Source organism: Pipistrellus kuhlii, unplaced genomic scaffold (genome assembly GCF_014108245.1).
Source record: "Pipistrellus kuhlii isolate mPipKuh1 unplaced genomic scaffold, mPipKuh1.p scaffold_m20_p_160, whole genome shotgun sequence".
NCBI lineage: Eukaryota > Metazoa > Chordata > Mammalia > Chiroptera > Vespertilionidae > Pipistrellus > Pipistrellus kuhlii.
In genome coordinates, this window is record NW_023425472.1 from 8,193 (window position 1) to 36,115 (window position 27,923).

At 68.7% G+C, this 27,923-nt stretch overlaps 1 protein-coding gene across 2 annotated transcripts; it reads right to left on the reverse strand.

Moving 5' to 3' along the window:
- Positions 1-180: 180 nt before the first annotated feature.
- On the reverse strand, positions 181-27,923 carry ADCY1 (adenylate cyclase 1). 2 transcript variants are annotated; one of them, XM_036440145.2, is made up of 20 exons: positions 27,272-27,923; positions 23,328-23,477; positions 22,234-22,352; positions 19,556-19,667; positions 17,661-17,788; positions 16,879-17,037; positions 15,645-15,786; positions 14,927-15,082; positions 12,643-12,837; positions 11,952-12,049; positions 11,095-11,179; positions 10,704-10,793; positions 9,996-10,252; positions 9,611-9,734; positions 5,242-5,358; positions 4,625-4,771; positions 3,835-3,933; positions 2,767-2,881; positions 1,595-1,719; positions 181-629 (listed from the first exon to the last, which is right to left on the reverse strand). In XM_036440145.2, exons 1-20 carry the CDS (start codon positions 27,887-27,889, stop codon positions 309-311), a joined length of 3,357 nt encoding a protein of 1,118 aa, XP_036296038.1. In that variant the 5' UTR covers positions 27,890-27,923; the 3' UTR covers positions 181-308. The 2 variants fall into 2 exon arrangements, with proteins under 2 accessions (XP_036296038.1, XP_045438406.1); XM_045582450.1 differs by lacking the exon at positions 27,272-27,923 and adding an exon at positions 25,353-25,412 and having other exon boundaries at positions 23,328-23,543.

A 27,923-nucleotide genomic window follows, 5' to 3' on the forward strand; every position in this document is an offset into this window, starting at 1 on the left:
GGCAACGCCAGAGCCACCTGGCTCCTGCAGCCCACGCCAGCCAGTCAGCCGCCCGCCCGCCCGCCCGCCTGCTGCCGGCAGTCCCAAAGGTCTGGACCTCAGCCGCCCGGCCGCCCGGCACAGGTCCCAGCTGCCATGTGCCTCGGTCTGTGCGGGCGGGTTCGCCCCAGTCACTGCCCAGCTGCTCTGTCCGGCCTGGATGGCGCCCCTTCCCGGCCCAGCAATGGCCCAGCCCTGCTCTGCCGGCCGGGCTGCTCCCGCCGGAGTGACCGAGTGACCGAGGCCCGGAGCCCTCTGCCCGGTCCCCGCTAAGCCTCCTTCCCGGCCGCTCCGGGGGGCAGGTGTGGGCCGGGGGGCCGGGGGGCGAGCCCCAAGCCCTGCGGAGCCCCCCGCCCGGCTCCGACCATGGGTGCCGGGGGGCGGCCCACGGCCAGGCCGGTCTGGTGGCCGGCTCGCCTGTAGGGACACATTTTCCGCTCCGAGTTCAGGGTCCTGGTTTGCAAGTTTCCGTCCGCCCTGCCTTCCAGGAAGTACGTCAGCATCTCGCCCTTGCCCTTGACGCTGACCTTGCCCCGGCACAGGAAGTGGTAGCCGCCCGGCCGCAGCAGCTGCTGCACCTCCTCCGTGACCTGCAGGAGGGGTGGTGGCCTCAGGCGCCCAGGACTCTGCCCCTCCCCCAGGCAACGCGGCCCCTCCTGGGAGGGCAGAGGGCGAGCAGGGCGTGGGGGCGGGCACGGGGGCGAGTGGGGACCGAGCACCCGGGGGCTCTCAGTGACTGGCGTCTGGGACTCGGGTCGGAGGACAGCAGGAGCCAGCTCAGCGGAGGAGGAGGCAGAGCCAGCGGGAGCCACACCGGCTGCCCCGTCGCCCGTCACAGGCCAGAACCCTCAGGCCGCACTGCAGATCGACATCCAGGGACCCCGTGCCCCGAGGGCCAGGTGTGGGGTCACTGGCAGAGGGAGCTGGGCCGACCCCCCCAAACAGGACGTGACTCAGTGCCTCCTGCTCCCAGCCGGCACTTCAGCCAGAACAACTCCCACCACAAAGTCAGAAAACCAGTGAAAACCAGTAAAAAACAAGGAAGCTCTTCACCTCAAGTTCGTAAACGGCAGAGGATTGTGTCTCCTTCCTTCACATCCCCGCTCCCCCCCACCCCAGGGTGCCCCACCCTGGCATCTGTCCACCAGAGCCAGGCTCCCGGCCCTTGCACGTCAGTCCCCCCAGCCCGGCCCACACGCGCCCCCTCGCTGGACGGCAGGCGCCTCTCCAGAGTCCGGTCAGCCACAGGCGCCGCCTGCGTGAGGACGGACAGCACCGCACCACCTACAGGGCGGGACCCCTTATTCCTGAGCCTCCTGGCGGCTGGTCAGGGAGCCCTGGTGCCGGCCGGCCCTGCCTCCTGCCTCCTGGCCTCCTGGCCTCCTGCCTCCTGACCTCCTGACACCTGGCCTCCTGACCCCTGGCCTCCTGACCTCCTCCCTCCTGACCCCTGGCCTCCTGACCTCCTCCCTCCTGACCCCGACCCCCCGGCCTCCTGGCCTCCTGACCCCCCGGCCGGCAGGAGGGAGGCGTCGGGAGCCGGACGGGGACTGACCTGGATCCTGCCCGGGACGCCCGTGCTGTCCATCCTGCTGGCCACGTTGACCGTGTTGCCCCAGATGTCGTACTGCGGGCGGCGCGCCCCGATCACACCGGCCACCACAGGCCCCACGTTGATGCCTGCAAGACAGCGGCCACGGCTCACGGGGGCTCAGGGGCTCGCAGGGAGCTTCCCGGGCGGCCCCGCCCCTTCCTGGCACAGCCCCGCCCCCCACGGTGCCGCACTGGCCGGACCCGCTCAGGGAGGCAGCCGCGCCCGGGGGGCCTGCCCAGGAAGAGGCCGGTGTGGCTCAGGGGGTGGAGCCCAATTCCTGTCAGAGGCACAGCCCCAGGTGGCGGGCTCCATACCCTGTGCGGGGCGCGCGGGAGGCAGCCGACCCGTGATGCTCTCATTGGTGTTCCTCTCCCTCTCCCTCTCCTTTCCTCTCTGAAACCGATAAAAACGTATTTAAAGAAGGAAGAACAGAACAGGCTCCTCCTGGGACCCCAGGCTGTTCACAGCCTCAGGACGCCCACGTGGGGGCTCCTCCGCGCTGGGCGGGGCCACCCCGGGGGAGGCCGCCCCAGCGCTGGGCGGGCGCGGGGCCACCCTGGGGGAGGCCGCCCCAGTGCTGTGGGCGCGGGGCCACGCCGGGGGAGGCCGCCCCAGTGCTGTGGGCGCAGGGCCACCCCGGGGGAGGCCGCCCCAGTGCGGGGCGGGCGCGGGGCCACCCTGGGGGAGGCCGCCCCAGTGCTGTGGGCGCGGGGCCACGCCGGGGAGGCCGCCCCAGCGCGGGGCGGGCGCGGGGCCACGCCGGGGGAGGCCGCCCCAGTGCTGTGGGCGCGGGGCCACCCCGGGGGAGGCCGCCCCAGTGCTGCAGGCGCAGGGCCACGCCGGGCGAGGCCGCCCCAGTGCCGGCGGGCGCGGGGCCACGCCGGGGGAGGCCGCGGAAGGCACAGGGCGGGCGCGGGGCCACGCCGGGGGAGGCCACGGAAGGCACAGGGCGGGCGCGGGGCCACGCCGGGGGAGGCCACGGAAGGCACAGGGCGGGCGCGGGGCCACGCCGGGGGAGGCCACGGAAGGCACAGGGCGGGCGCGGGGCCACGCCGGGGGAGGCCGCCCCAGTGCTGTGGGCGCGGGGCCACGCCGGGGGAGGCCGCCCCAGTGCCGGCGGGCAGGGCACCTACCCACGCGCAGCACGAACTCGTTGTAGGACTGGTAGTTGATCTCGTCCAGGACGTGGAACATCTCGAGGGCGAAGTCGGCCAGCGTGCCCAGGTGGGAGGCGACGCTCCGCTTGGCCTGCAGGGGGTGGACACGGCGCGTTGGGGGGACGGGGTGGAGGGCAGGGCGCCCACAGGCCAGCTGCCGGCGGGGACCACATCCACAGGCAGCCCTCCGAGGGGCGTCCGTGGCCCTGTGACGGCTCATCTTCATCGGGGGTTCCAGCACTCACGCCCGGGAGGGCCAGCACCCGCACCGCGCCGAGCAGGCAGGGGCCTGAGATGGAGGCGCGGCCGGCGGTCAGCGTCCACCTCCGCCGGGCGAGGCTCCCGTTTCCCCCGGGTCAGGGCCTCCACTAAGGCAACACCCTCCTCGTCCCCGGGACCCTCTCTGTCAGGGATTTCTGTCCGAAATTATTTTATTACCTCCCTTTATTTTTAATGTATCTGTGTCCTCGACAGTTTTTTCCACGTGTTCCTGGTGGAAAACCTAGCTGGGTCTTTGGATCGGCCACTCTGTCAGCCTGCCGTTCACTCGGTGTTTACCACCCACACTTAAAGGGATTACTGGGCCCTGGCCGGTGTGGCTCAGTGGATAGAGCGTCGGCCACAGACAGAAGGGTCCTGGGTTCGATTCTGGTCAAGGGCACGTACCTAGGTTGGAAATACATCAATGTATTTCTCTCACATCAGTGATTCTCTCCGTCTCTCTCTCTCTCTTCCACTCTCTCTAAAATTCAATGGGAAAATACCCTTGGGGGAAGATTAACAAAAAATAGACAAATACAGGGGTTACTGGTGTAGGTGGACTAGCGCCTGCCACACCCATGTCTGTTTTCCACTCGCTGCATCTTTTCTTACTTCCTCCTCTTTTTCTGCCTTTTTGGGGGGCAGGGGCAGGGGACGCCCTGGGCCGGGGCTGAGTCTGGAGGGGGCCGGTCCGGCGGGCGTGGAGAGCAGACCGAGGCCGGCGTGGGGAGCCGAGGGGCCCAGGGCAGCGGGGGGAGGGGGGGGGCTCCCGGACGCACCCACCTTGGCCCCGGCCGTGGGCGCCAGCCCCCCGGCGGCCATGTAGGTGCTGCCGATGGTCTTGATCTTCTCCAGGTCCTGGTGCACGTCCTTGTCCAGGAGCTTTGTAGGAACACACGTTACCGTCACCTCACGTGTAAACACGTCAGCATGCACACCGCCACCAGGGCCACCGCTGAGGGAGCGCATCTGGGGCACCCGGCACCGGGCACCAGGCACCGGGCACTGGGCCTGCTGAGCTGGATGAGGCCCGCCCCCACGGCCACAGCCGCCCCCACAGCCACAGCCGCCCCCACGGCCACAGCCGCCCACTCGGGCCATGGCCGCCCCCACGGCCACGGCCGCCCCCGAGGCCACGGCCGCCCCCACGGCCACGGCTGCCCACTCGGGCCACGGCCGCCCCCACGGCCACAGCCGTCCCCACGGCCACAGCCGCCCCCGTGGGCCACAGCCGCCCCCACGGCCACGGCCGCCCCCACGGCCACAGCGCCCTGGAGGGAGGTGCGGGCCGGAATGTGCCTCAGCTCAGCCTCCGGGGGGACAGGGCCACTGGGGCGGGGCGAGGGGCGAGGGGCGGGGGGCGAGGGGCCAGGACTGCAGGCTGGAGGCAGCTGGCAGATGAGGCCCAGCTTGAGCCAGGCACTTACCACGGACAGACAGACTGACAGACAGACCCGGCCCCGCCTCCCTCCCACAGAGCAGACCCTGCGCCTGCCGGGCCCTTCGGGGACACCTCCCCGGGAACGTGTTCCCGCCCTCGCCGCCCTCGCCAGCCCGGCCCGCGGCGGCTCACCTTGTCGAAGTCGGCGATGATCTCGTTGAGCAGCCGCAGGCACTCCACGCCCATGTTGTTGCCGTCCAGCTCGATGTAGAAGTCGTTGAAGTTGGGGATGGAGGCGAACATGACGCCCACCTGGGCGTAGGACTGGTAGTACAGGTCCTGGGGGCAGCGCGGGTCAGCGGGGCGAGGGGGCCCGCAGGACGGAGGGGGCCTGGGCCCGGGCTGGGCTGACAGCCGGCTCCCGAGCGGCCTCCACTCGGCTCGGCCCCACGGGCTCCCGCGGCCACAGGAAGCCATGACGGCCCCGAGGCCTGTCCCTCCCGCGGGCACACGGCCCTGTGCTCCTCCCGGAACCAAAGGGGCCCTTTGGGGCGCCTGTCCCCCCAGGAGCCTCCTGGTGGCCAAGACCATCCCTGCCCTTGGGCGGGAGAGGGGACCCCGAACCTGGTGAGGCTCTGAGAGGACAGGAAGTGGGGGCCGTTGGGTGGGAGCCCGCTGGGACTGGGCCCCCACCAGCCTCGGCCTCAGGCTCAGTCAGGCTTGGGGCTCGGGGTTTGGGCTCGGGGCTCGGGCAGGGCTTGGGGCTCGGGGTTTGGGCTCGGGGCTCGGGCAGGGCGGGGGGCGCTCACCATGTTGCGGGGGTTGGACAGCAGGAAGTGCTGGGCCACGTGGGCCGGCAGCAGGTTGAAGAGGATCCTCCTGTTGTCCAGCTTCACCCGCTCCATGTCGTCCCGCTCCTCCTCCGCCTGCGGGGTGTCCGGCCTCACCGCCTGCGCCAGCTCCCCCTTCCCGCGGGCCTGCCCCCCCCCCCGCCCCCCTCAGCCTCAGTGCCCGGCTCCCCCTCTTCCCCCGGGCCTGCCCCCAGCCCCCCGGCCCCCGCCATGGTGTCAGCCTCAGCGCCCGGCTCCCCCATTCCCGCGGGCCTGCCCCCCCCCATAGCGCCCGGCTCCCCCTCTTCCCGGCCTGCCACCCCCCCATGGCGCCCAGCTCCCCCTCTTCCCGGCCTGCCCCCTCATAGCGCCCGGCTCCCCCTCTTCCCGGCCTGCCACCCCCCCATGGCGCCCGGCTCCCCCTCTTCCCGGCCTGCCCCCCGCCCCCCGCCATGGCGTCAGCCTCAGCGCCCAGCTCCCCCTCTTCCCGGCCTGCCCCCCGCCCCCCGCCATGGCGTCAGCCTCAGCACCCGGCTCCCCTCTTCCCGGCCTGCCCCCCCACATGGCGTCTGGCCGGGTGTGTCCCCCACAGGAGCCCCAGCCCCCCTGGAGTCTCCTCTTTTGAGGCTCCCTCTGCCCGGCCACCTGCCCTGGGCTGAGCCCTTCTCTCAGCCACGCTGACACCACTCGCCTCGCCGTAGGAGACCTGTGAGCGCCCGCACGCCCGTCACCGAGGCCCGAACACGCTCCTCCCGTCCCCAGGCCCCGGGCGGCCCAGGCTTCCTGGGGGAGCCGCCCTGACCGGCCGAGCGTCACAGGACAGACCGGGAGGGCTTGGCCATCTCCGGGCAGAGGCAGCCGGAGCCCACAGAATCCGTCCCCGGCACAGGCCCCTCAGTCAGACACCCCCAGGCCGCGGTGCCGCGCCCCCACACCCGTTTCTCTGGAGCCTCCCCGCCTCTCCCCCGGCCACGAGGCAGCCAAGGCCGCGGGACGGACGGGCGAACCGGCGCCAGCACCGCCGAGGGGCCCGGAGAGGTCAGCCAGGGCGCCTGAGCTCCGCGGCCTCCCTCGCCCTGCGCCCGGCTTCCCGCCCGGCAGGGCCCCCATGAGAGCAGCTCCGGGTCCTCGGGGCACGTCCGTGGGCGGGTCCTCGGGCACGTCCGTGAATGCAGTCCCGTCACAGCCGGCGCCTAGGGGCTGTGGCTGGAGGCACCTTCCTCTGCACACCCCCTCCCACCCCCTAGAACAACACAAGTTTCCAAGGCCAGGCCTGCACATCAAGGGGGGGATGTGCACATGCCGCCTGGAGAGCCAGGCTCGGCCCCTCCATAGTGGTCCCTCCGTGGTGTCCCCTCCGTGGCATCTCCTCCGTGGTGGTCCCTCCGTGGCATCTCCCCCGTGGCATCTCCCCCATGGCGGTCCCTCCGTGGCATCTCCCCCGTGGCGGTCCCTCCGTGGAATCTCCTCCATTGCGGTCCCTCCGTGGTGGTCCCCCCGTGGCATCTCCCCCGTGGCGGTCCCTCCGTGGTGGTCCCTCCGTGGCATCTCCTCCATGGCGGTCCCTCCGTGTTGTCTCCTCCGTGGCATCTCCCCCGTGGCATCTCCCCCGTGGCGGTCCCTCCGTGGAATCTCCTCCATGGCGGTCCCTCCGTGTTGTCTCCTCCGTGGCATCTCCTCCGTGGCATCTCCTCCATGGCATCCCCTCCGTGGTGGTCCCTCCGTGGTGGTTCCTCCGTGGCATCCCCTCCGTTGTGGTCCCTCCATGGTGGTTCCTCCGTGGTGTCTCCTCCATGGTGGTTCCTTCATGGTGGTTCCTCCATGGTGGTCCCCTCCATGGCGGCTTCAGAGCCGTCAGTGGCACGTGGCCACAGTGCGTGGAGTGACTCTGCAGCTGAAACCAAACGGGCCATTCCCCAAGGAGGCCTCCGGCTCAGGGCCTCTGCCCCGCACGGCGAGGCTGGGTGAGGGCCCACGGGCCCCGCCGGCCAGGTGGTTTCTGGGAAAACAGCGTGTGGGGTCCCAGGAGCAGGGAGTTGTCAGCAGCTGAGAACACCATCTCCTGCTCTGACACACGGGCGATCGGCTGCGGTGAGGAGCCAGAGCCGGAGATCCGGCTCAGCCAGCGCCCTGCACGGGGCGGGCCTCCACGTGGAGAGAAGGAACCAGGCGGGGAACCGTCCTGACACGGGAATAACCAACCACCCTGTCCACACGTGGGCGAGACACACAGGTGATCGAGGAGGAGCTGGAGAGGGAGGAAGGACGCTTTTTAAATAACACTTTGTTTATTTGTTTTTTTAAAACATTTTTAAAATATATTTTACTGATTTTTTTTACAGAGAGGAAGAAAGAGGGATAGAGAGCTAGAAACATTGAAGAGAGAAACATCCATCAGCTGCCTCCTGCACACCCCCCACCGGGGATGTGCCCCCAACCAAGGTATATGCCCTTGACCGGAATCACACTTGGGACCCTTCAGTCCGCAGGCCGACGCTCTATCCACTGAGCCACGTAGGTTTCGGCACTTTGTGCATTTATTAATTAACGGCACAGCGGTTGCTCCAAAAGACAGCTCTGCACCCCGACAGTGGCTAAGAAAGCGGGGCGGCCGCCGAAGGCGCAGGCACGTCTCCTAATCTCACATCCTCGCATGATGAGCGGCTGGTTCACGTCTCTGCTTCTCATTTCCGGGCGATCGGATCGCTGTCGTCCGACACCACCTCCCTCCTGACGACCGCGCCTGCCGGCCTCCCTCCTGACCGCGCCTGCCGGCCTCGCTCCTGACAACCGACCGCGCCTGCCGGCCTCCCTCCTGAGGCGTGGCGTCCGGCTCCGTACGAGGAGCGGGAGCCGCCCTGTCGCCCCACGCGGCTCCTCGGCCAGGGTTCCGACCACACCGTCCACACCTCCCGAACCCGGGGCTCCCGGCGAGGAGGCGAGGAGGCGCTGCACCGGGTGGCCATGCCGCGGTCGCTGCGGGAGGAGGCGGAGAAGCATCCGGCTCCCTCGGGGGCCTCGGCTCCGGCTCTGGCAGAGAAGTTAGAGGCTTTGTTTCCATCGGAACCGGCGCTGCCCCGGCTCTCCGTGAGTCCGAGAGGAAGTGCAGGGCCGGAGCGAGCGGGCGTTCCCACGGCCGGCGAGGAGCTGGGCTCCGGGGCCCGGACGGCTGGGCGCTGGGTGTCAGCGGCTCCCTGCCTGGCCCGGGCGGAGTGTCCTCCTCGCGGGGTCATGGGAAGGGAGGGTGCTCTCCTGCCGTCCTCGGAACACAGCGCCATCCCCGGGGGCCCTGGCCACGGGGGGCCTGCGGCCGGAACCCCTGGGGAGCCCGCCTGGGGGGACCCAACGCCTGTGTGACGGCATTTAAAGGGGCACCACCCCGGGCAAAGCCCTCGCAGCCCAGACGACAGAAGCAACGCCCTGGGGTCCCCAGCCAGCGCCCGGGCCCCATGCCGGCCGGCAGGTCGCCCCGCCTCACCCCACCGACCGGCTCTTCTCGCTGCCGGCAGCTCTCAGGACCCAGAGGGGTGGGGGGCAGAGTGATGCGTCTCGGGGGGGCAGCAGCTGGGTCCCCCGGAGAGCGGCCAGGCCCAGTGGACCACGCCCCGGAGGCCACGCCCTCACCCGGGGCTTTCGAACCGCCGCGGCCAGGCGTGCTGGCGCCTGCTCCCACCGAGGACCCACCACAGGTCCCCTGGCCGCCGCTTCCTGTCGGCACAGCCGGTGGCAGTGGGAGCAGGACCGATGGGGGGTGGGGGCTGGTGGGTCCCCCTGGCATGGCCACCGAGGGCCAGCCGGTCCTGTGGTCGAGGCTGTGAATTCCGATGGTGGCTGCCCTGTCCCGGGTCCTGGGTCGGCCCTTGGCTCCCCATCTGCCGTGGGAACGGGCGTTGCCATCCCGACAGCCCCCCTGGGCATCCCTGCCACACGCCCTCCCCACCCCCCACCCCACACCTGCCCAGAGCCCTGCAACCAGGCAAGGAGGAGCAGGGTGGGGCCGAGGCCCGTGGCGTCTGCGGCCTCCCTAGGGGCTGCTCAGTCTGGCCTCACACGGAGTGTGGAGAGCAGCGGCCTCAGCGTCCAGCCAGACGAGCACGCGAACCAGCACCCCCCAGGCACAGGAAGACGCCCCGCGGCGGCCGGAACGCCTCCGGGGACGGGGAGCTCACTCCGCACAACCACTGCCCTCTGACCCTCAGACAGGGGCCCTGGAGTGTCCCTCCAGCCCGCCGTCTGCCTGCCCTCCGCCCGGTCCCACCCCCGCCTCACAGCCTGTGGCTGCCCTCCCCGCTGGCCTGACGCCACTCCCCAGGCCTCCCCTTCCCCCGTGGGCACAAGGGCCACTCGCCTGCGAGGCCCAGAGGTAGTCCAGCCGCAGCCTGACGTCCACCTGCCGGGCGTGCAGCGCCAGCGTGCAGGAGAAGAGCAGCACGGCCAGGATGGGCTCGAACCCGCGCCCCGAGGCCGCGCTCCTGCGGGAGGAGGAGGAGACCCCATCGGTGCCCGGACTCTGGCATCGGGCGCGAGCCGTGTGGGCAGAGCGCCCAGACTGAACGCCAGGGCGGCACCCCCGCCCGGCCCCGAGCACGTCTCCCGGAGTGACCCGGGCGGAGCGCGATGCCCTGGACCCCAGGCTTCCCGAACCCGGGGGGGGTGGGGGGCCACTGGCAGTGCCGCCGCCGTGAGCCGCCTCCACGCCGCCCGGGCGGCAGGAGCCAGGAGCGGCCACCTACCCCACAGCGCGGGTGTAGCCGCTGAGCTCCAGGACCAGGATGTAGGAGGTGCTGAGCACGCACAGCAGGACCAGCTTGGGCAGGGAGGGCACCCGCAGGAAGAGGGCCAGCGGGAGGGTGCCCACCAGGCCGCACAGCAGGGCCTGGGGCGCCGCCTCGCAGGGCGGGGCGGGCAGCACGGCGCCGGGGCCTCCGGGCGGCAGCACCACCAGCGAGGCGTTGGGGCCCGAGGGCCAGGCCCAGGGCAGGCAGCCCACCTGGAGGGCGAGGGCACGGAGAGCGCTCACCACCTCCCAGAGCTGCCCTCCGCCCAGCTCTGCCCCACCCCCGCACTCCACTCCCTGCCCAGAGCCCCCGGCTCCCCCCACCTCCTCCTGTTCCCCCACCTCCACCGTCCCCACCTCCATCTCCACCTGTCCCCGCCCCCTCCACCTTTTCCTCCCCCAGCTCTGCCTGTCCCCGCCCCCTCCAGCTTTTCCTCCCCCAGCTCTGCCCGTCCCCCGCCCCCTCCACCTGTCCCTCTGGCCCTGTGAAGGGCAGGTCTCGTTTTACCGGGGGGGGGGGGGGGAGGCTGCATTTATTCTGCGGACAGTCTCCCCCCTGATGCCTGGGCACCCAGGCCTATGTGACCCCTCACACGCCCTCCTCCCGGGCCCAGCCCGGCCCTGGGCTCTCCCAGGCCTCTCCCTGCCCGCCCGCCCGCCTCACCACGCAGCCTTGGGCCACGGCGTAGACCAGGATCACCACGAAGGCGCACAGGGTGGTGCGGATCCGGAGCGTCAGGCAGCCGGGGAGGCACTGCAGAGGGGCGGGGCCTCGGTGAGAGTCTCCTTCCCGGGGGCCGCCTACAGGGCCCTCCCCGCACACGGCCAGGACAGTGACCTCCACGTGATCCCACCCACTCCTCATCACACACACACACACACACACACACACGGGCCCAGTGGGGCCCAGGGACAGGACACATACACACACATACATGGGCCAGGTGGGGCACAGGGAGGGACACATACACGCACATACATGGACCAGGTGGGACACAGGGGAGGACACATACACGCACACACATGGGCCCAGTGGGGCACAGGAGGACACGCACCTGGACCCGGGTGATGTGCAGGTACAGGACACAGGCCACCAGGAAGCAGATGCAGAACACCAGCAGGAGCAGGACAGCCACGCTCCTAGGACGAACGGTGGTCATGGGCTGCCTGGGCGTCCGGCCCCCAGAGCAGCAGGGTCTCTGGCTCCCACCCAGGGAGGGTCCCGAGGACCCCCGACCGCCCCCCAGAGTCTCCATCCTGAGGGTCTGCAGAGGACGGGGGCGGGGGCTCCGTCTGGGACCCGAGCGCCCCCGTGGGCCATCCGGAGCGCCGTGGCGGGAGCCCTCTGAACGTTTAACGGAGCCGCTACTGGGAAGGAAGGGCTTCCTGTCTCCCTCGCTCTGAGGCCGGGAGACGTGTTATAACACCTCTGCCGAGGCCCCTACCGTCCGTGTCCTCCGGAGCCGAGGCAGTGGTGGCGGCGGGGACTCTGAGAACTCTGGGTCTCAGGTACAAGAGGAGCATCACCCTGAGCGTTACCACCGCCGTGGAGTCACCCTGAGCGTTACCACCGCCGTGGAGTCACCCTGAGCATGAGGACCCCGTGGAGTCACCCTGAGCGTTACCACCGCCGTGGAGTCACCCTGAGCGTTACCACCGCCGTGGAGTCACCCTGAGCGTTACCACCGCCGTGGAGTCACCCTGAGCGTTACCACCGCCGTGGAGTCACCCTGAGCGTTACCACCGCCGTGGAGTCACCCTGAGCGTTACCACCGCCGTGGAGTCACCCTGAGCGCGAGGCAAACCCGGGCGTGGTCGAGGGAACGTGTGTGGCTGTGCGTCCCCGACACGGGCAGGAAGGACGTAAAGAGGAAGGAACCCCTGCCCCCCATCCCCACGGAGCCGCACTCACTGGGGGATGAGGAGCAGGTAGACCAGGCCGAACAGGGCGGCCAGCACGAGGGCGAGCACCACGGCGCTGGTGAAGGACTCGTCCGGGAGCCGGTGGTACTGCGGACAGAGCCCGGTCAGGCCGCTGCCCACACGCAGGAGCCCGGGAGCCCGGCCGCTGCAGCGCCCACAGCACTGCCCCGGCCAGCGTGGGCCAGTGGTCAGAGCACCGGCCGGAGCACAAAGGGTCTTGGGTTCCATTCCCATCAAGGGCACACGCCTGGGTTGCAGGTTCAATCCCCGGCCCCGTTCCGGGAACATGTAAGAGGCAACCGACTGATGTCTCTCTCTCTCTCCCTCTCTCCCTTCCCCCCCTCCCTCCCACCCTAGCTTCCACTCTAAAAAAAAAAAATCCATGGTGCCAGGCTGGTGTGGCTCAGTGGCTGAGCATTGATCTATGAACCAGGAGGTCAGGGTTCGATTCCTGGTCAGGGCACATGCCTGGGTTGTGGGCTCCATCACCAAAGGGGGCGTGCAGAAGGCAATCAATCAATGACTCTCTCATCTTTGATGTTTCTCTCTCTCCCTTCCTTTCTCAGAAACCAACAAAAATATGTATTTTTTAAATCAATGGTCAGGACTTAAAAGAAAAGGGAAAGGACAGCGCCCCCCCCCCGGGCCCGGGAGGGGGTGTGCTCGGGGGCGGCACCCACCTTCCGCTCCCGCTCGGCCTGCTTGTACTGGAGGGTGAGCAGGTGCAGGTCCGCCACCTCCAGCTCCGTCTGCCGCGCCTCCAGCAGGCGGCCGATGTACCGGTTGACGCGGCTGCCGGGCGTGGCGTGGACCGCGTTGGCGGAGAAGGACAGGCGGTTCCGGACCTTCTCCGAGGCCGTTCGCAGGGCCCTGCGCTGCGGGTGCGAGGAGAGAGGCCGTCGCCTCAGCCCGCCGCCCCCAGCACGGCGCCGGGGCGAGTGGGGCCCGCCCTCCGCGGCTCCACCCGCCGCCCGGCGGGACACCCGTTACGGGTGTGACGGGTGAGTGGGTTACAGCAGCTACGGGGCGGCCTGGAGGGGGCGCCAGGACCCCTGAGCGCCTCAGGACAGTGCCCAGCACAGGTCAGCGACACAGGCTGGTTCTTCGGAAACTTCAATAAAATCGACAAACCTCCAGCAAGAGCGACAGACAGAGATGCTAACGTCCAGGAGGGAACTGTCCCCCAGACCCAGGACCCTGTGCAGGGTGTGCACTCATCAACCCCACACCCTCCGCCTGCCTCCCCCTCGAGACACAGGCCTCCGTCACCCCACAGGGCGCACCCCGTCGCCCTGGTGACAGGGAGGTCATCATTCCAAATCCCCAAAAACGACGCCAGGCCCGAGGGCTTCGCTGGAGAACCCCACCAGACGTCGGCACAAGCTCTCCCAGGAAACGGGAGGGGAGGGAGCCTCCCGGTTCACTCCGTAACGTCCACATCAACCAGACGCACAGCACAGAAAAGGCCCGTCGGCCGTGTCTCTCCTCAGAACAGATGGGAAACGGCCTGAACACAACGTGAGCAGACAGCTCAGCACCTCTAACTGGAAGCACGCCTCAGCCACTTCCAACCACGGGGAGGCAGGCTGGACACTCCGAGTCAGCGCGGTCCGGCCGCTGGCAGGCCGCCGGAGAAATCACAGCGCCGAGCGGAGGATTCTCCACGGATTCCGACCACAAGCCGAGCAGCGGGCCTTGCGGAAGGCTGGCCACCTGACCCCCGCCCGCAAGCACTGAGGGAGCCTCCAGATCCAGTTCCCACGGACACGGGCTCCCGGCCAACCCACAGCGCGCGAGGCCACCACCGCCAGGGAGAGACCGGCTTCCCTCTCTGAGATCGATGCCTCTTAAAGGCACAGAACCGAGAGGCAGAGGCGGGCATGCAGGCCGGACACAGACTCAGAAGGCAGCAGGCGGACCCCTGGTGGCATACAAGGGGCCCCGACAAGAAAGCGAGCGAGCTCCTGGGGCGGGAGTGTCGGTGCCCACACGGGGCTGTGGGGCGAGGACGGGTGATGTGGGGGACACACAAGGCTGCTCTCAGTGCTGCTCACCTGGGGTCCCTGGAGGGGCTGGGGTCTCAGCCAGTCACAGACATGAGGCACGTGTGGTCACAGGACTCCCCAGGCACCCCAACTTAGCCCCAGGCTCTCTCCCAGGACCCCAACCCCAGCAGACACCAGAAGAGCCGGACACAAACACCAAGGAGGGGTGACCGGGACAGGCTCGAGGGCAGGGGCAGGAGGCCTGAGACTCTGGGCCGAGCAAGACGCCCGACAGGCGCATGTCTGAGGCAGATTCCGGCAGCGGGGGACCTAACCGGTGAATGTACCGACAAACGGGCAGGATGCCAGGCTGCAAAAAGCAGTGCAGGCTCAGCAAACAGTTCTGCAGGAAAGCAGCCGGGCAAGCCGGCGACCGCGACCGAGCAGGTGACGGAGACCGAGCCGGCGACCGGGACCGAGCAGGCGACCGGGACTGAGCGGCCGACCGGGATTGAGCGGCCAACCGGGACCGAGCCGGCGACCGGGACTGAGCAGGGGGAGACCAAGCCAGGACAGAGACGGAGCCAAGACAGAGACCGAGCAGGCGATGGAGACCGAGCTGGGACAGAGACCGAGCCGGGACAGGGACGGAGCCGGGACAGGGACGGAGCCGGGACAGGGACGGAGCCGGGACAGGGACGGAGCCGGGACAGGGACCGAGCCGGCAACCGGGACCAAGCAGGCGACCGGGACCGAGCCGGGACAGGGACCGAGCCGGGACAGGGACCGAGCCGGGACAGAGACCGAGCCGGCGATGGAGACCGAGCCGGGACAGGGACCGAGCAGGTGACAGACACGAAGCAGGACAGGGACCGAGCAGGACAGAGACCGAGCAGGACAGAGACCGAGCAGGACAGGGACCGAGCCGGGACAGGGACGGAACAGGCGACCGGGACGAGGGGGCCCGTCCGGGGGCTACCTTGTCGTCGTCCTCGCAGGTCATGACGTTGGAGAAGGGGATCTCGGCCTTGAACATCTTGCGGCACTGCATGAGCTGCACCAGCAGGTAGCACACCGTCTTGAACTTCATCCTCTTGGCCGGCTTGATGTCCGAGAGGATCAGCCCTGGGAAGATCTGCGGACGGACAGCGCGGGGAGCGTGAGCAGCCGTCCGGCCCTGCGTGGTTGCTGCAGAACGGGCGTCCGCTCCAGCCTCCGCACGGGGCCTCGGGGCCTCGCAGGGACCAGCCGCAGGGGGGCTCCAAGCACGCTCCCGAGGGCACCCACTGCCTCCGGCCACGGGTGCCAGTCGCCGAGGGGGGGCAGCATCCATGAGCCCCATTCCCCTCACCTGAGCCCCATACCCCTCCCCTGAGCCCTGGCCTGACATGTGGCCCTGCATCCTGTCACATCGCCTCCAGTGCCCACATACGCTGGCCACCGTCCTGCTGTGTGCACTCACCCTCCGTCCGCGGGGCCCCCTCCCTGACCCTGAGGTGTCTCTAACCCGGTTTGTACAAGAGGCAGTGAAGGCCCCGGGAGGGGCACCCAGGACCCAGGGGTCAGATTATCAGAGTGCTTGACCCCACCACCACCACCACACACGCACACGCACACGCGCACACACACACACACGCCAAGGCCAGCCCAGGACCGGACGTGGGGGACGCCCAGGCTGCCGGGAGGAGGCGGCCCACCTTGCGCCGGTGCGAGGGCACGATGAAGAAGGTCTCGATGTTGTGAGCGCGCAGGAAGCCGTTCCTCTCCTGCCCGTGGCCCGGCTCCACCTCGTAGTCGCCATTCAGACACTCCAGCGTGGCCTTGGTGATGTGCACCTTCCTGCGGGAGCCGCCACTCAGAGGCCAGCGCCGCTCCGGGCCCAGCTCACCGGGTCCGAGCGGAGCCGGAGTGGCCCGGGCATCGCCCACCCCCGGACACACGGCCGGTCCCTCCAATGGGGGAGCGTCCTCCCTGCGGCCCCCGCTGCGGACAGGGCCACCCCGTGCTCAGGGAGTTATGGGTGTCAGCCTCGCTTTGGAGTCTGAATACTGAGGCGGAGCCGGCACCTGTCGTCAGCGCGTGTGCCCAGAGGGGCCCGGAGGCGCGTCCTGGGGATCCAAAGCCGCCCCGAGCCCAGCGCCTCCTCAGGGAAGGACGGAAGCGAACCGGCACCAGAATCAGCACCTGGGACAGCGCAGCCGGAGCCTCCTCATTGGGGCTCCGCTCAGAGTCCCGCCCACTTTCTGAGGCCCCGCCCACATGGAACGGTAGCTGTAGGTCTCCTTCGAGCAGCACGTACCTGAGGAGGCACGTACCGGGGGAGGCACGAACCGGGGGAGGCACGTACTGGGGGGGTGGGGGGGGAAAGGCACGTACCGGGGGAGGCACGTACGGGGGGGGGGGGGCACGTACGGGGGGGGGAGGCACGTACCGGGGGAGGCACGTACGGGGGGGGGGAGGCACGTACGGGGGGGGGGGGAGGCACGTACCGGGGGAGGCACGTACCCAGGGGAGGCATGTACGGGGGGAGGCACGTACCGGGGGAGGCACGTACCGGGGGAGGCACGTACTGGGGGGGGGGGGGGGGGAAGGCACGTACCGGGGGAGGCACGTACGGGGGGGGGGGGGGGGGCACGTACCGGGGGAGGCACGTACCCAGGGGAGGCACGTACGGGGGGAGGCACGTACGGGGGGGGGGGAGGCACGTACCGGGGGAGGCACGTACCCAGGGGAGGCACGTACGGGGGGAGGCACGTACGGGGGGAGGCACGTACGGGGGGAGGCACGTACGGGGGGAGGCACGTACCGGGGGAGGCACGTACGGGGGGGGGGAGGCACGTACCGGGGGAGGCACGTACGGGGGGCGGGGGGGAGGCACGTACCCAGGGGAGGCACGTACGGGGGGAGGCACGTACGGGGGGAGGCACGTACCCGGGGAGGCCCGCTGTCTCCATGACGTTGGCCAGCGTCACGTCGTTGGACCACACGTCGTACTGCCACTTGCGCAGGCCCAGGACGCCGCAGAGGACGCGGCCGGTGTGCAGCCCCACGCGCATGTTGAGGTTCACCTCGGTGGCCTCGGCCACGGACCTGCGCACAGACACGGGCCTCGTGCTGCGGGGCCGGCTGCTCCCTCGAGGCCGCACGCCGGGTCCAGGCCTTTGTGTCCCTGATGCGGCCCAGCGCGGGGCCTGGACCCGCAGGAGCGCGGAGCCACCTGACCTCTCACCGGCCCCACGCTGTGGTCCCCCAGCTCCCGGCCAGCGGCCTGTCCCAGGGCACCCCCTGCCCACCCGGCAGCCCAGGAGGGAATGATGCTGCCCTGGTCCCTCTCAATTTGGCCAGGACCAGGCGAGGCTGGCCAGGAGGCGGCAGGCCAGGCCCTGCCGCCCCAGGAACGCTCCCCACAGGGTGCCCCTGCCCCCTGGCCTTGGCCCTGCCCAGGAAGGCAGGCACAGGCCGCTCCGAGCCCAGGGAACTCAGCCCGGTTGGCGCCAGCTCCCCCCCGTCCGCTCCTGACCCCGCATCCCACTGCGAGGGAGGTGACCCCCCCCCACGGGCGTGCCTGGGGGACCCGGTTACCCGGGCGGACAGAACCGGCCCCACAGGAGGGGCTCTCCACGCCGCCCCTCGCCGCAGCCGGTTCTCTCAGGCCCGGCACCGCGGCCGCCCGGACTGACTGATGGGCGCGCGGGCCGCGGCCCAGCACTCACGTGATGGTGTCGATCATGTCCAGCCCCATCTCCACGCAGCAGTGGGCGTGGCCGGCCTTGGGCTGGGTGAGGCCGGACACGCAGTAGTAGCAGTCGCCCAGGATCTTGATGCGCCGGCAGTGGTTCTCCTGCGGGCAAAGGGTCAGGGGGTCAGGCCGGGCCGTCTCCACGGAGCTCCACCTCCCCCAGACCAAGGCTGGGGGCTCCCCTCCAGCAGCCGGGCCTCTGTGATCAGGTCGCCCTGGAGTGCCCACACCTCCCCCCCCGCCCGTCAGCCCCTGCCTGTCTCCTCGAGCCCAGAGCGCCCGACCCAATCCGAACACCCACAGCTCCCACCTCACTGCTCTGTGCTCCCGAGAACGCGCCGACGACAAATAAGATCTCCTAGCAGACGGCCCGCAGCTGCCATGGGGGCAGCCCAGGCGGATGAGGCCCCCGAGTTCTGGGGGTCTGGGGCGGGGGGGCTTTGAACAGCAGCAAAATCACAGCCACCTGTGTCCCCGTCCTGAGACGCAGAGCAAGCCCCGCCCCCCGCCCGGCCCCATGCAGGCCCAGCCCAGGGCAGAAGGCCCGGCCAGCGAAGCCCAGTGGTTGAAAGTTAACCATGAACCGGTTCAATTCCTATCAGGTTTCGGGCTCAATCCCCAGTGTGGGGCATGCAGGAGGCAGCCCGTCAATGATTCTCATCACTGAAATTTCTCTCTCCCTCTCCCTTCCTCTCTGAAACCAATAAAGATATATTTTTAGGGGAGAACCAAGATGGCGTCCTAGATAAGTGCCTAAACTGCCGCCTCACAACAATTTCAAAATAACAACTAAAAGACAGAACGGACATCATCCAAAACCACAGGAAAGCTGGCTGAGCGGGAAATCTACAACCAGAAAGGAGAGAGGCACACGGATGGGATCGGGAGCCGCAAAGCGCTGAGGTAGGGAGACACTCGCGCAGAGAGGAAGGGGGCCGAGTGCTGGGCGGGTGGGAGGGAAAAGGAAGCCCCCGACTGCACTGAACCCCAGCCCCAGCCGAAGCCCCGTGGACCCAGGCTGGACGGGTGGAGTCTGGACTGTACAGAAAGGCACCCAGAGACTCAAAGACGGGGAGACACGGGGAGCCGGCAGCCGCAGCGTGAGTGAGTGTGCGCAGAGAGGTCTGACCAGACTGGGAGATGTGCGAGAGCTGGCGGCATCGGAGAAGCTGGGTTTGCAGCTAAACGCTCCCCAAGGGAAGCCCCGCGCCCGAGGGTGCCGCCCCGGACGCAGCCACCAGCCTCACAGACTCCCGGCCGGCGGAGGACACGCCCCGGCCCTGTGGGACCAGCACGCATGACCCTGACCTCCCAGGCAGGGCGAGGGAGCCTGAGTCACACCCTCCGGACAGAGATGGAAAATTCTAAATAAAGTCTTAGCACATCAAAGCCCACAGACACCAAAGCGACCCCCGCCCGCGCCCAGCGGTCCGGACGCAAGGCCGTTCTAACATCCGCCCCGCAAGGGGACCGTCCCAGAGGCCACCAGCGCTGGGCGGCAGCCAACCCGTTCCCCACAGGAACTCGCAGAACGAGGGTCAGAGGCAACGTCCTCAGCTCGGGGAACGGCAGCCACAGCCCAGGCACTGACGTCACCGTGGAGGGGACAGACACGCTCCGGCCACGATCAGGCCAAGGCCCCGCGCGCAGGGAGGGCTTTGCCGACCGGTGACACCTGCCCCCGATGCCCAGGGGCTCAGGGTCCCCATGGCACACAGGCAGGGGGCTGGGCAGGTGCCCGCCTTCCTCACCTGCTAACCCACAGGTGCCCCAGGAGCCGCATGGGTGAGCCAACCTCAGCCCATTTGTTCCAGCCACAGCCCCGTGCGGACCCAGACCTGGTTCCTGCGCTTCCGTGGCAGCTCTTACCGTGGCCAGCTCGTCGAACTTGCCAAAGAGCTCGTTGAGCAGCTTGACCAGCTCCTGGGCTGTGCACTGCGACGCCAGCCCCGTGAAGCCCACGATGTCCGCGAAGAGGATGCTGCAAGACACGGCCGCGGTCACCGCTCGCCACCGCCGTCACCGTTCACCGGACCGGCTGCCGGTGCCCCTGCCCCTCAGTCACCTCAGAGCACATCCTCCTGCTCTTCCTCAACTGGGCCGGAAGCCAGGCTTTCCCCTCCCCCTTCAGGAGGGAAGGCTGCGGTCGGAAGGACCACGACTCCAGTGTCACAAAGCAGGAGACGCTGCAGCCACTCAGGCCCCGCTGACCCTGTCCAGTCGCGCACGCGCCTCACATTCTGGACTTCAGTCTCCTCCAAAAGTCCATGGGGTGTGAGGATGCTGACAGGTCTTAGATGAGGATGAACCCAGTGCCCAGAGATGAGGCTCCTCCTGCCTGGGCTCAGACCCTGGCCCACACCGTGGCCTCTCCCTCCTGGTCTTCAGGGTATTCTAGGGGGACAACTATCCTCCTCCTCCTCCTCCTCCTCCTCCTCCTCCATTCCCTCTTCCTCCTTCATCACCTCCATCTCCTCCATCACCTCCACCTCCTCCATCACCTCCACCTCCTCCATCACCTCCACCTCCTCCATCACCTCCTCCTCCATCACCTCCACCTCCTCCATCACCTCCTCCTCCTCCTCCATTCCCTCTTTCTCCTTCATCACCTCCTCCATCACCTCCACCTCCATCACCTCCACCTCCTCCATCACCTCCACCACCTCCACCACCTCCATCTCCTCCTCCTCCTCCACTTCCATCTCCTCTATCACTTACACCTCCTCCATCACCTCCACCTCCTCCATCACCTCCTCCTCCTCCTCCATTCCCTCTTCCTCCTTCATCACCTCCTCCATCACCTCCACCTCCTCCACCACCTCCACCACCTCCACCACCTCCATCTCCTCCTCCTCCTCCTCCACTTCCATCTCCTCCTCCTCCTCCTCCTCCATCACTTACACCTCCTCCATCACCTCCACCTCCTCCATCACCTCCTCCTCCTCCATCACCTCCACCTCCTCCACCACCTCCATCTCCTCCTCCTCCTCCTCCACTTCCATCTCCTCCTCCTCCTCCTCCTCCATCACCTCCACCTCCTCCATCACCTCCACCACCTCCACCACCTCCATCTCCTCCTCCTCCTCCTCCACTTCCATCTCCTCCATCACTTACACCTCCTCCATCACCTACACCTCCTCCATCACCTCCTCCTCCTCCATTCCCTCTTCCTCCTTCATCACCTCCTCCATCACCTCCTCCTCCATCACCTCCACCTCCTCCATCATCTCCATCTCCTCCTCCACCTCCTCCATCACCTCCATCTCCTCCTCCTCCTCCATCCCCTCCATCTCCTTCATCACCTCCTCCTCCTCCTCCATCACCTCCATCTCCTCCTCCTCCATTCCCTCTTCCTCCTTCATCACCTCCTCCATCACCTCCACCTCCTCCACCACCTCCACCACCTCCACCACCTCCTCCTCCATCACCTCCACCTCCTCCATCACCTCCATCTCCTTCATCACCTCCTTCTCCTCCTCCATCACCTCCATCTCCTTCATCACCTCCTTCTCCTCCTCCATCACCTCCTCCTCCTCCTCCATTCCCTCTTCCTCCTTCATCACCTCCTCCATCACCTCCTCCTCCTCCATCACCTCCACCACCTCCACCACCTCCACCTCCTCCTCCTCCTCCTCCACTTCCATCTCCTCCATCACTTACACCTCCTCCATCACCTCCTCCTCCTCCTCCATTCCCTCTTCCTCCTTCATCACCTCCTCCATCACCTCCACCTCCTCCATCACCTCCACCACCTCCATCTCCTCCTCCTCCTCCTCCACTTCCATCTCCTCCATCACTTACACGTCCTCCATCACCTCCTCCTCCTCCTCCATTCCCTCTTCCTCCTTCATCACCTCCTCCATCACCTCCACCTCCTCCATCACCTCCACCTCCTCCTCCTCCATCCCCTCCATCTCCTTCATCACCTCCTCCTCCTCCTCCACCACCTCCATCTCCTCCTCCTCCTCCTCCACTTCCATCTCCTCCTCCTCCTCCTCCTCCATCACTTACACCTCCTCCATCACCTCCTCCTCCTCCTCCATCACCTCCACCTCCTCCATCACCTCCATCTCCTCCTCCTCCATCCCCTCCATCTCCTTCATCACCTCCTCCATCATCACCTCATCATCTCCATCACCACCTCCTCCTCCCTCTTTCTCCACCTCCTCCATCATCACCTCCACCTCCATCAGCTCCACCTCTTCCTCCATCAGCTCCATCACCTCCACCTCCTCCATCACCTCCATCTCCTTCATCACCTCCTCCTCCTCCTCCATCTCCTCCTCCTCCTCTTCCATCCCCTTTTCCTCCTTCATCACCTCCACCTCCTCCATCACCTCCTCCTGCTCCATCACCACCTCCTCCTCCATCACCTCCTTCTCCTCCACCACCTCTATCACCTCCTCCATCACCTCCACCTCCTCCATCCCCTCCTCCTCCTCCATCACCTCCTCCATCACCTCCACCTCCTCCATCCCCTCCTCCTCCTCCGTCACCTCCTCCGTCACCTCAGCTCCCAGGCTCTCGGCCCCAGCCCAGCGCACTACCTCACGTTGTCATGCCGCTGGATGTAAATCTTGTGGAAAATCCTCTCGGGGGGCTTCAGGAAGTCCTCCTTCATCTCCATGGCAACGTTCCGGGGCAGAAGGCTCATGAGCAGCCGCTCCTGGACGGGAGAGATGGTGCTGCAGGGCCCTCCCTGCGCCTCCCCGAGGCCTCTGCCCTCCTCCTCACAGCATGGAACCAGCCCTACAGCCCCGCCTCGCCCCCACAGCACAGGGATCAGCCCTGCAGCCCCCTGGCCCTCCACAGCCCCAGTCAGGGCACAGCCTGCAGGTGTGGCCCGGTGTCTCCAACCAGAACCCCAGGGGGTGCCTTTTTAGGGTGCTGAGACCTGAGACTGTGGGGAGCCACTGGCCACTCATCATTCACTTCATTCTCCTCCCCAAGCCAGGACGTCCTCCACCCCCCGGTTCCCAGGTCGCCAGACAGAACCACGTTCCTTCACTCTCAGCCTGAAGCAGAGGCCTGGACTCCTTACAGAACCCGCCCCGCCCCGCGGCTCCTCCTGCTGCCTCCGCAGCCCACCGGCACTCCTACCCACCCAGATCGTCTCGGAGCCGCACGCCCCCCGCCCCCGCCCCCGCCCCCGCCCCCGCCCGAACTGGGCGCACCTCCTGGGTGGGCTGCAGGAGGCTCTAGCAGGGGCACTGAGCTGCACTGCTCTGTTAAGTGACACCCCTGTGGCCGGGCCCCCACACCAGCAGCTCCAGTCCCGGTTTCCACACGGACGGGGCGGGCTGGACAGGGCTGCTCGGCCGCCTTCAGGCTGCTCCGGGCGGCTGCTCCGGGCGTGCCGGGCCGACCCAAGCCTGACCGGAGCTGCTGAAGCCCAGGAGCCCCGTCAGGGCTCCCGCACTGAGAGCAGTGTGCCCGGCGGGACCTGGGACAAGGCCCCCAGGAGACAGCCCTCCTGGGACCGACCTGCAGGCTGCACTTCCATCAGCGGAGACGGTCCAGCAAGTGGGACACGCCGGCCCTCGCTCCCCGGCCCACGCCCAATGGCCCCGCGGGGATGCCAGACGGCTGGACGGCTGGGGAGCTGGACTCCCGGAGACAGCAAGGCCGGGGGGCCACCCACCTGCTTCTCGTTCTCATCCTCCAGCCGCAGCCGGTCCTCGATGCAGGAGCGCGCCTGCAGGAAGGCCCTGCGCTGGGCCCGCTCGGCCAGCACCCTCGCGCACACCCCGTACATGTTCACCCCCAGGAAGAGCAGAGCGTTGGCGGCCAGCTGCGGGGAGAGGACAGGGTGTGGGCGGGGGGCCCTCGGCGGGCTCTCCAGCCCCTCCACAGGCAGCTCGGAGGGGCCTCTGGCAGCCGTTCCAAACCCTTCCTGTCATCGCGAGAAAGCCGGGCTGTTCCGGAAGGTTCCAGGGCCGCTGCTCCTGGACTGACCAGAAATACTGCCCACACAGGGCGGCCTCGCTTGCGATCACAGGACAAAACCAGCACCGGCACGTGGCCTCCGGCCGTGGTCAGGCTCCGGCCAGGGACAGGCGGGGAGGGCAGGACTCCGGGCAGGGAGACAGGACGGGGAGGGAGCAGGCCCACAGGCAGGGAGGGAGGCGGTGGGCGCAGGCGTGGCAGGGCCTCCGGGCACGGACAGGCAGACCTGCTGCGTGAGCCGTGACTTCCACCTGCGTTAGGGACAGACGGCAGGAGCGAATCCGTGAGCCCAGCGCTCCAGCGGCGTCCCCAGAGACAGAAGTGAGTGCGTGGGAACCTGTGGACAGAGGCCCCTTTACACGGAGCCGGAGCCCCACTGGGTGGCTCAGTGGTTGAGCATCGACCTGTGAACCAGGAGGTCTCAGTTGGATTTCCGGTCAGGGCACAGGCCTGGTTGTGGGTTCGATCCCCGGTAGGGGGCGTGCAGGAGGCAGCCAACCCATGATTCTCTCTTCATTGGCATTCCTCTCTCTCCCTCTCTCCCTTCCTCTCTGAAATCAATAAAAACATGTTTTTAAATAAATAAGTAAATAAAATGGAGCCAGAGCTGCCGATCTGGAGGGACGGCCAAGCTCCTCTTATTCCTCCCCCTGGACGTTCTGCCGGCCAAGCAGCTCTGCTCGGGGCCCCACACAGCAGTGATCCCCGGAGCTGTGAGCAAGGCCAACGAGAAAGAGCTGTGATGGCCCCGCGGCGTGGCTCAGTGGGTAGAGCGTCAGTCTGCGGGCTGAGGGGTCCCAGGTTCGATTCCGGCCGGGGGCACGTGCCTGGGCTGCGGGCTCGGTCCCCAGTGTGGGGTGTGCAGGAGGCGGCTGATCAATTATTTTCTCTCATCATTGATGTTTCTACCTCCCTCTCCTTCTCCCTTCCTCTCTGAAATCAATAAAGAAATATTTTTTTTTAATTGAAGAGATACGAGGACTGCGGACTGAGAACCAGAAACACTGTTCAATCTCGGCGTCACTGCCACGCTCTCTGCACCCACAGCCACGCCGTCCTGCTACGGGGCAAAGGTCCCCTCCCTTCCCCACAAACACCACCGCCCACCACCGCCCGCCCACCGGACGTGGGCTTCCCGGGACGGAGCGAGCCTCCGAGCCCGTCCCTGTGGTCGGACCTGGCCGCCGCCTCTCCCTCTGGAAGCCTGTTATCCTGGGGCTAAGTCATCAGCACACAGGATGGAGCCAGTTCAGTCTCACACGCCGGCCGGTGGGTGCATACACCCCGGACAGACACGAGGGGACGCACGCCCCCTGGAGACCAGCACCTGCCAGCACAGGGAGGAGCAGCTCTGGCTCTGGGCACAGGTGTGGCTGACGGTCCTCGGAGAACTTTGACCCGAACACCCCCCAGGTGGCCTGTCCTCTGCCCTGTGACCTGGCCGTCCCAGCCCTCTCCCCCGGGTGCTGTCTCCGAGCTGGGCACCGGGTGCCGGTGTGCTTCTGTGGTGCCTGGGCCCGGTGCCTCCCGGCAGGCGGGGGCTGAGCCTGGGCCAGGTCCCAGTGACCGGGCGGTTCTGACCCGTGCGCTGGGTCTGGGCAGGTGCTCGTGCCCGTCTGCTTGCACAGGCCCTGGCGGCAGCCAGGCGGCCAGCAGGTATGAACAGCAGACTCGGTTCTGTTGAAACTGCACGGAGCTGGGAGCCTGCCCACAGGCACACGGGGCCGTTCCCGCGGAGCAGCCTTCCCCGGAGACACCCCACCCTGGCTCCCACGTGACGTCTGGAACACGCCGAATATGGGGCCCACCCGCTCCTGTCTCCGAGGGCCAGCCATGGACCGTCAGCGGCTCCCCCCTCAAGATGGCACCATCCGGTGGGGACCAGCGGGCTCCGGCCACCCAGCCCAGGGGTTCAGGAGCCAAGGTCTGGGCACGGCCAGACAGAGGGGCTGAGGGACCGGCTGGGGCACAAGGGCTGGGGAGGCAGGTCACGGGGGAATGACCAGTCAAACAGGGGACAGGCCACACCTCCATACCATTCCCTCCACTGCGGCCATGATGGTCCCAGGTAAACTGAGGCCCAACCAGCAGCCATCAGCCCCTGGCTGCCCAGTCACGAAGCTGCTACTGGAGGAGCCCAGGCCTGCTCGGGGGTCAGCCTTGGGGGCAAGTCCTCTAAGAACTGTGCCCACCTTAACCCAAACCCATGTGACCTGAACCTCCATATGACCTGACCCCCATGTGACCCGAAACCCTATGTGACCCAAATCCCATGTGACCTGAACCCTCCATGTGATCTGAACCCCCCCATGTGACCCGAAGCCCATGTGACCTGACCCCCATGTGACCTGAACCCTCCATGGGATCTAAACCCGTGTAACCTGAACCCCCCCAGTCCCATGGACCTGGCCGTCTTCTCTGTGACCTTGGACACCTCTAGTCCCTCCACACCGAGTACTGTCCCCAAGCCGGACGCTCCCCCTGGGAACAGGTGCAGGTTGGGCGGGGGGGTGCCCTGGCCCTGGCGCCCGTACTCACACCCCGTGGCTCCCAGCACCTCCCCAACCTGCCCACCAGCAGACAGCCTGCACACTGTCTCCCAGCCTCCTTCCCGGACACACATCTCCCTCCCTCCCTCCCTCTCTCTCTCTCTCTCTCTCTCTCTCTCACACACACACACTCACTCTGTCTCTCTCACACTCACGTGCTCAGGGGCCGAACACCCCCCACCCCCTACCCCAGCAGCTCTGGCCTTTCCCTGCTCTGCCTTCACCCCTCCTTCTCCTCCTCTCCCCTTCCCCCTCCAGGTCGCCATCCTCCTGCCCTCCCAGCCCCCCCTTTCCGTCCCTGGTCCTAGGGTTCCTGTGACCACGGGTGCCAGGGCATCGGTCTGGGGGCGCCTCTGTCACCCCCACAGCTGACTGACTCCCATCCCCCACCAGCTGCCTGGCCCGTCCACCTGCCCTCCCCTCCTCCATCTGCCGCCGCTCTCCCTTCCCTCCCCCACCCCCCCAGTCCCACACCCTCCGGGTCCCCGCCCTCCGGGTCCCACGCCCTCAGGGTCCCCCACCCTCCGGTCCCCCCGCCCCCCGGGTCCCCACACCCTCCCGGTCCCCGCCCTCCGGGTCCCACACCCTCAGGGACCGGAGGGGCGCGGAGGGGGGACCGGGCGCTGCGACCTTGGCAAACCCGGTCCTTCAGGACCGAGAGGGTCCCCGGTGCCTGGGCAACAGGAGGGGCGGAGTCCTCCCTCCTCGCCTCCCCGCCCCCCGGGGCCTCAGGGCTGGGGGACCCCGCACCCGGTTCGCTCGGGCGCGGAGCCGGGAGGAACGGCCGCCCGGACCCCGCTCCGCACCCGCTTCCTCCGGGGATGGGCGCCGGCAGAGCGCGGAGGCTCCGGCCGCGGGGCCGCCGCCGCCGCTGACCTTGGGGCGCTCCTTGTCCGCACGGCTCCCGTCTCCGCCTCCGCACGGGACCCGGAGGGGAGCCCGGCCCCCGGCCCCGGCCCCGGCCCCGGCTCCGAGTGACCTTGGGCGCTCCCGGGCCGGGGCCCTGGTCCCCGCTGCCCGAGGAGACGCGCCCCGGCCCCCCGCGCCCGGCCTCCCCGCAGGCGGTCGGGCCCCGGGGCGCGGCGCTTACCGTCCTCCAGAGGCGCGGGCGCCGGGCGGGCCCCAGGGCGGCCGTGACCAGCAGGTGCGCGGCGGCCACCACCAGCCCGAAGCCGGCGGCCAGCGGGCCGCCCACGGGCAGCAGCGTGTAGGCCACGAAGGTGACGAGGAGCAGCGGCCACACGCCCTGGTCCGCGGCGGGCGCCCCGGAGAGCGCGGCGGGCGCGAAGGGGCAGCCGAGCAGCGCGAAGGTGAGGCAGAGCAGCAGCGCCAGCGCCCCGACCTGCCGCAGGCGCCGCGCGGGCAGCGCGCGCACGTGGGTGGCCACGAGCAGCGCCAGGAAGAGCGCGAAGTGCGCGGGGTGCGAGCCGCCCGCCGGGCCCCGCGCGCCCCCCGCGCCCAGCAGCTCGCCCAGCGCCAGCGCGCCCGCCAGCAGGCTCAGCACGGCCAGCGCCCGCCGCGCCGCCGCCTGCTCCAGCCGCAGCGCGTAGCCGCGGAACAGCGCCTCCAGCTCGGGGCACGCGAAGCCGCCGCCGCACGCCCGCAGCCCGCGCCGCAGCCTGACCGCCCGCCCGCCCCCCGGCTCCGCGGAGCCGCCGCCGCCGCCGCCTCCGCCCGGGCCGCCGGGGCCGCGCGGCGCCCCCGCCATCTCAGCGCCATGCAGCGGCGCCCTCGCCGGCCGG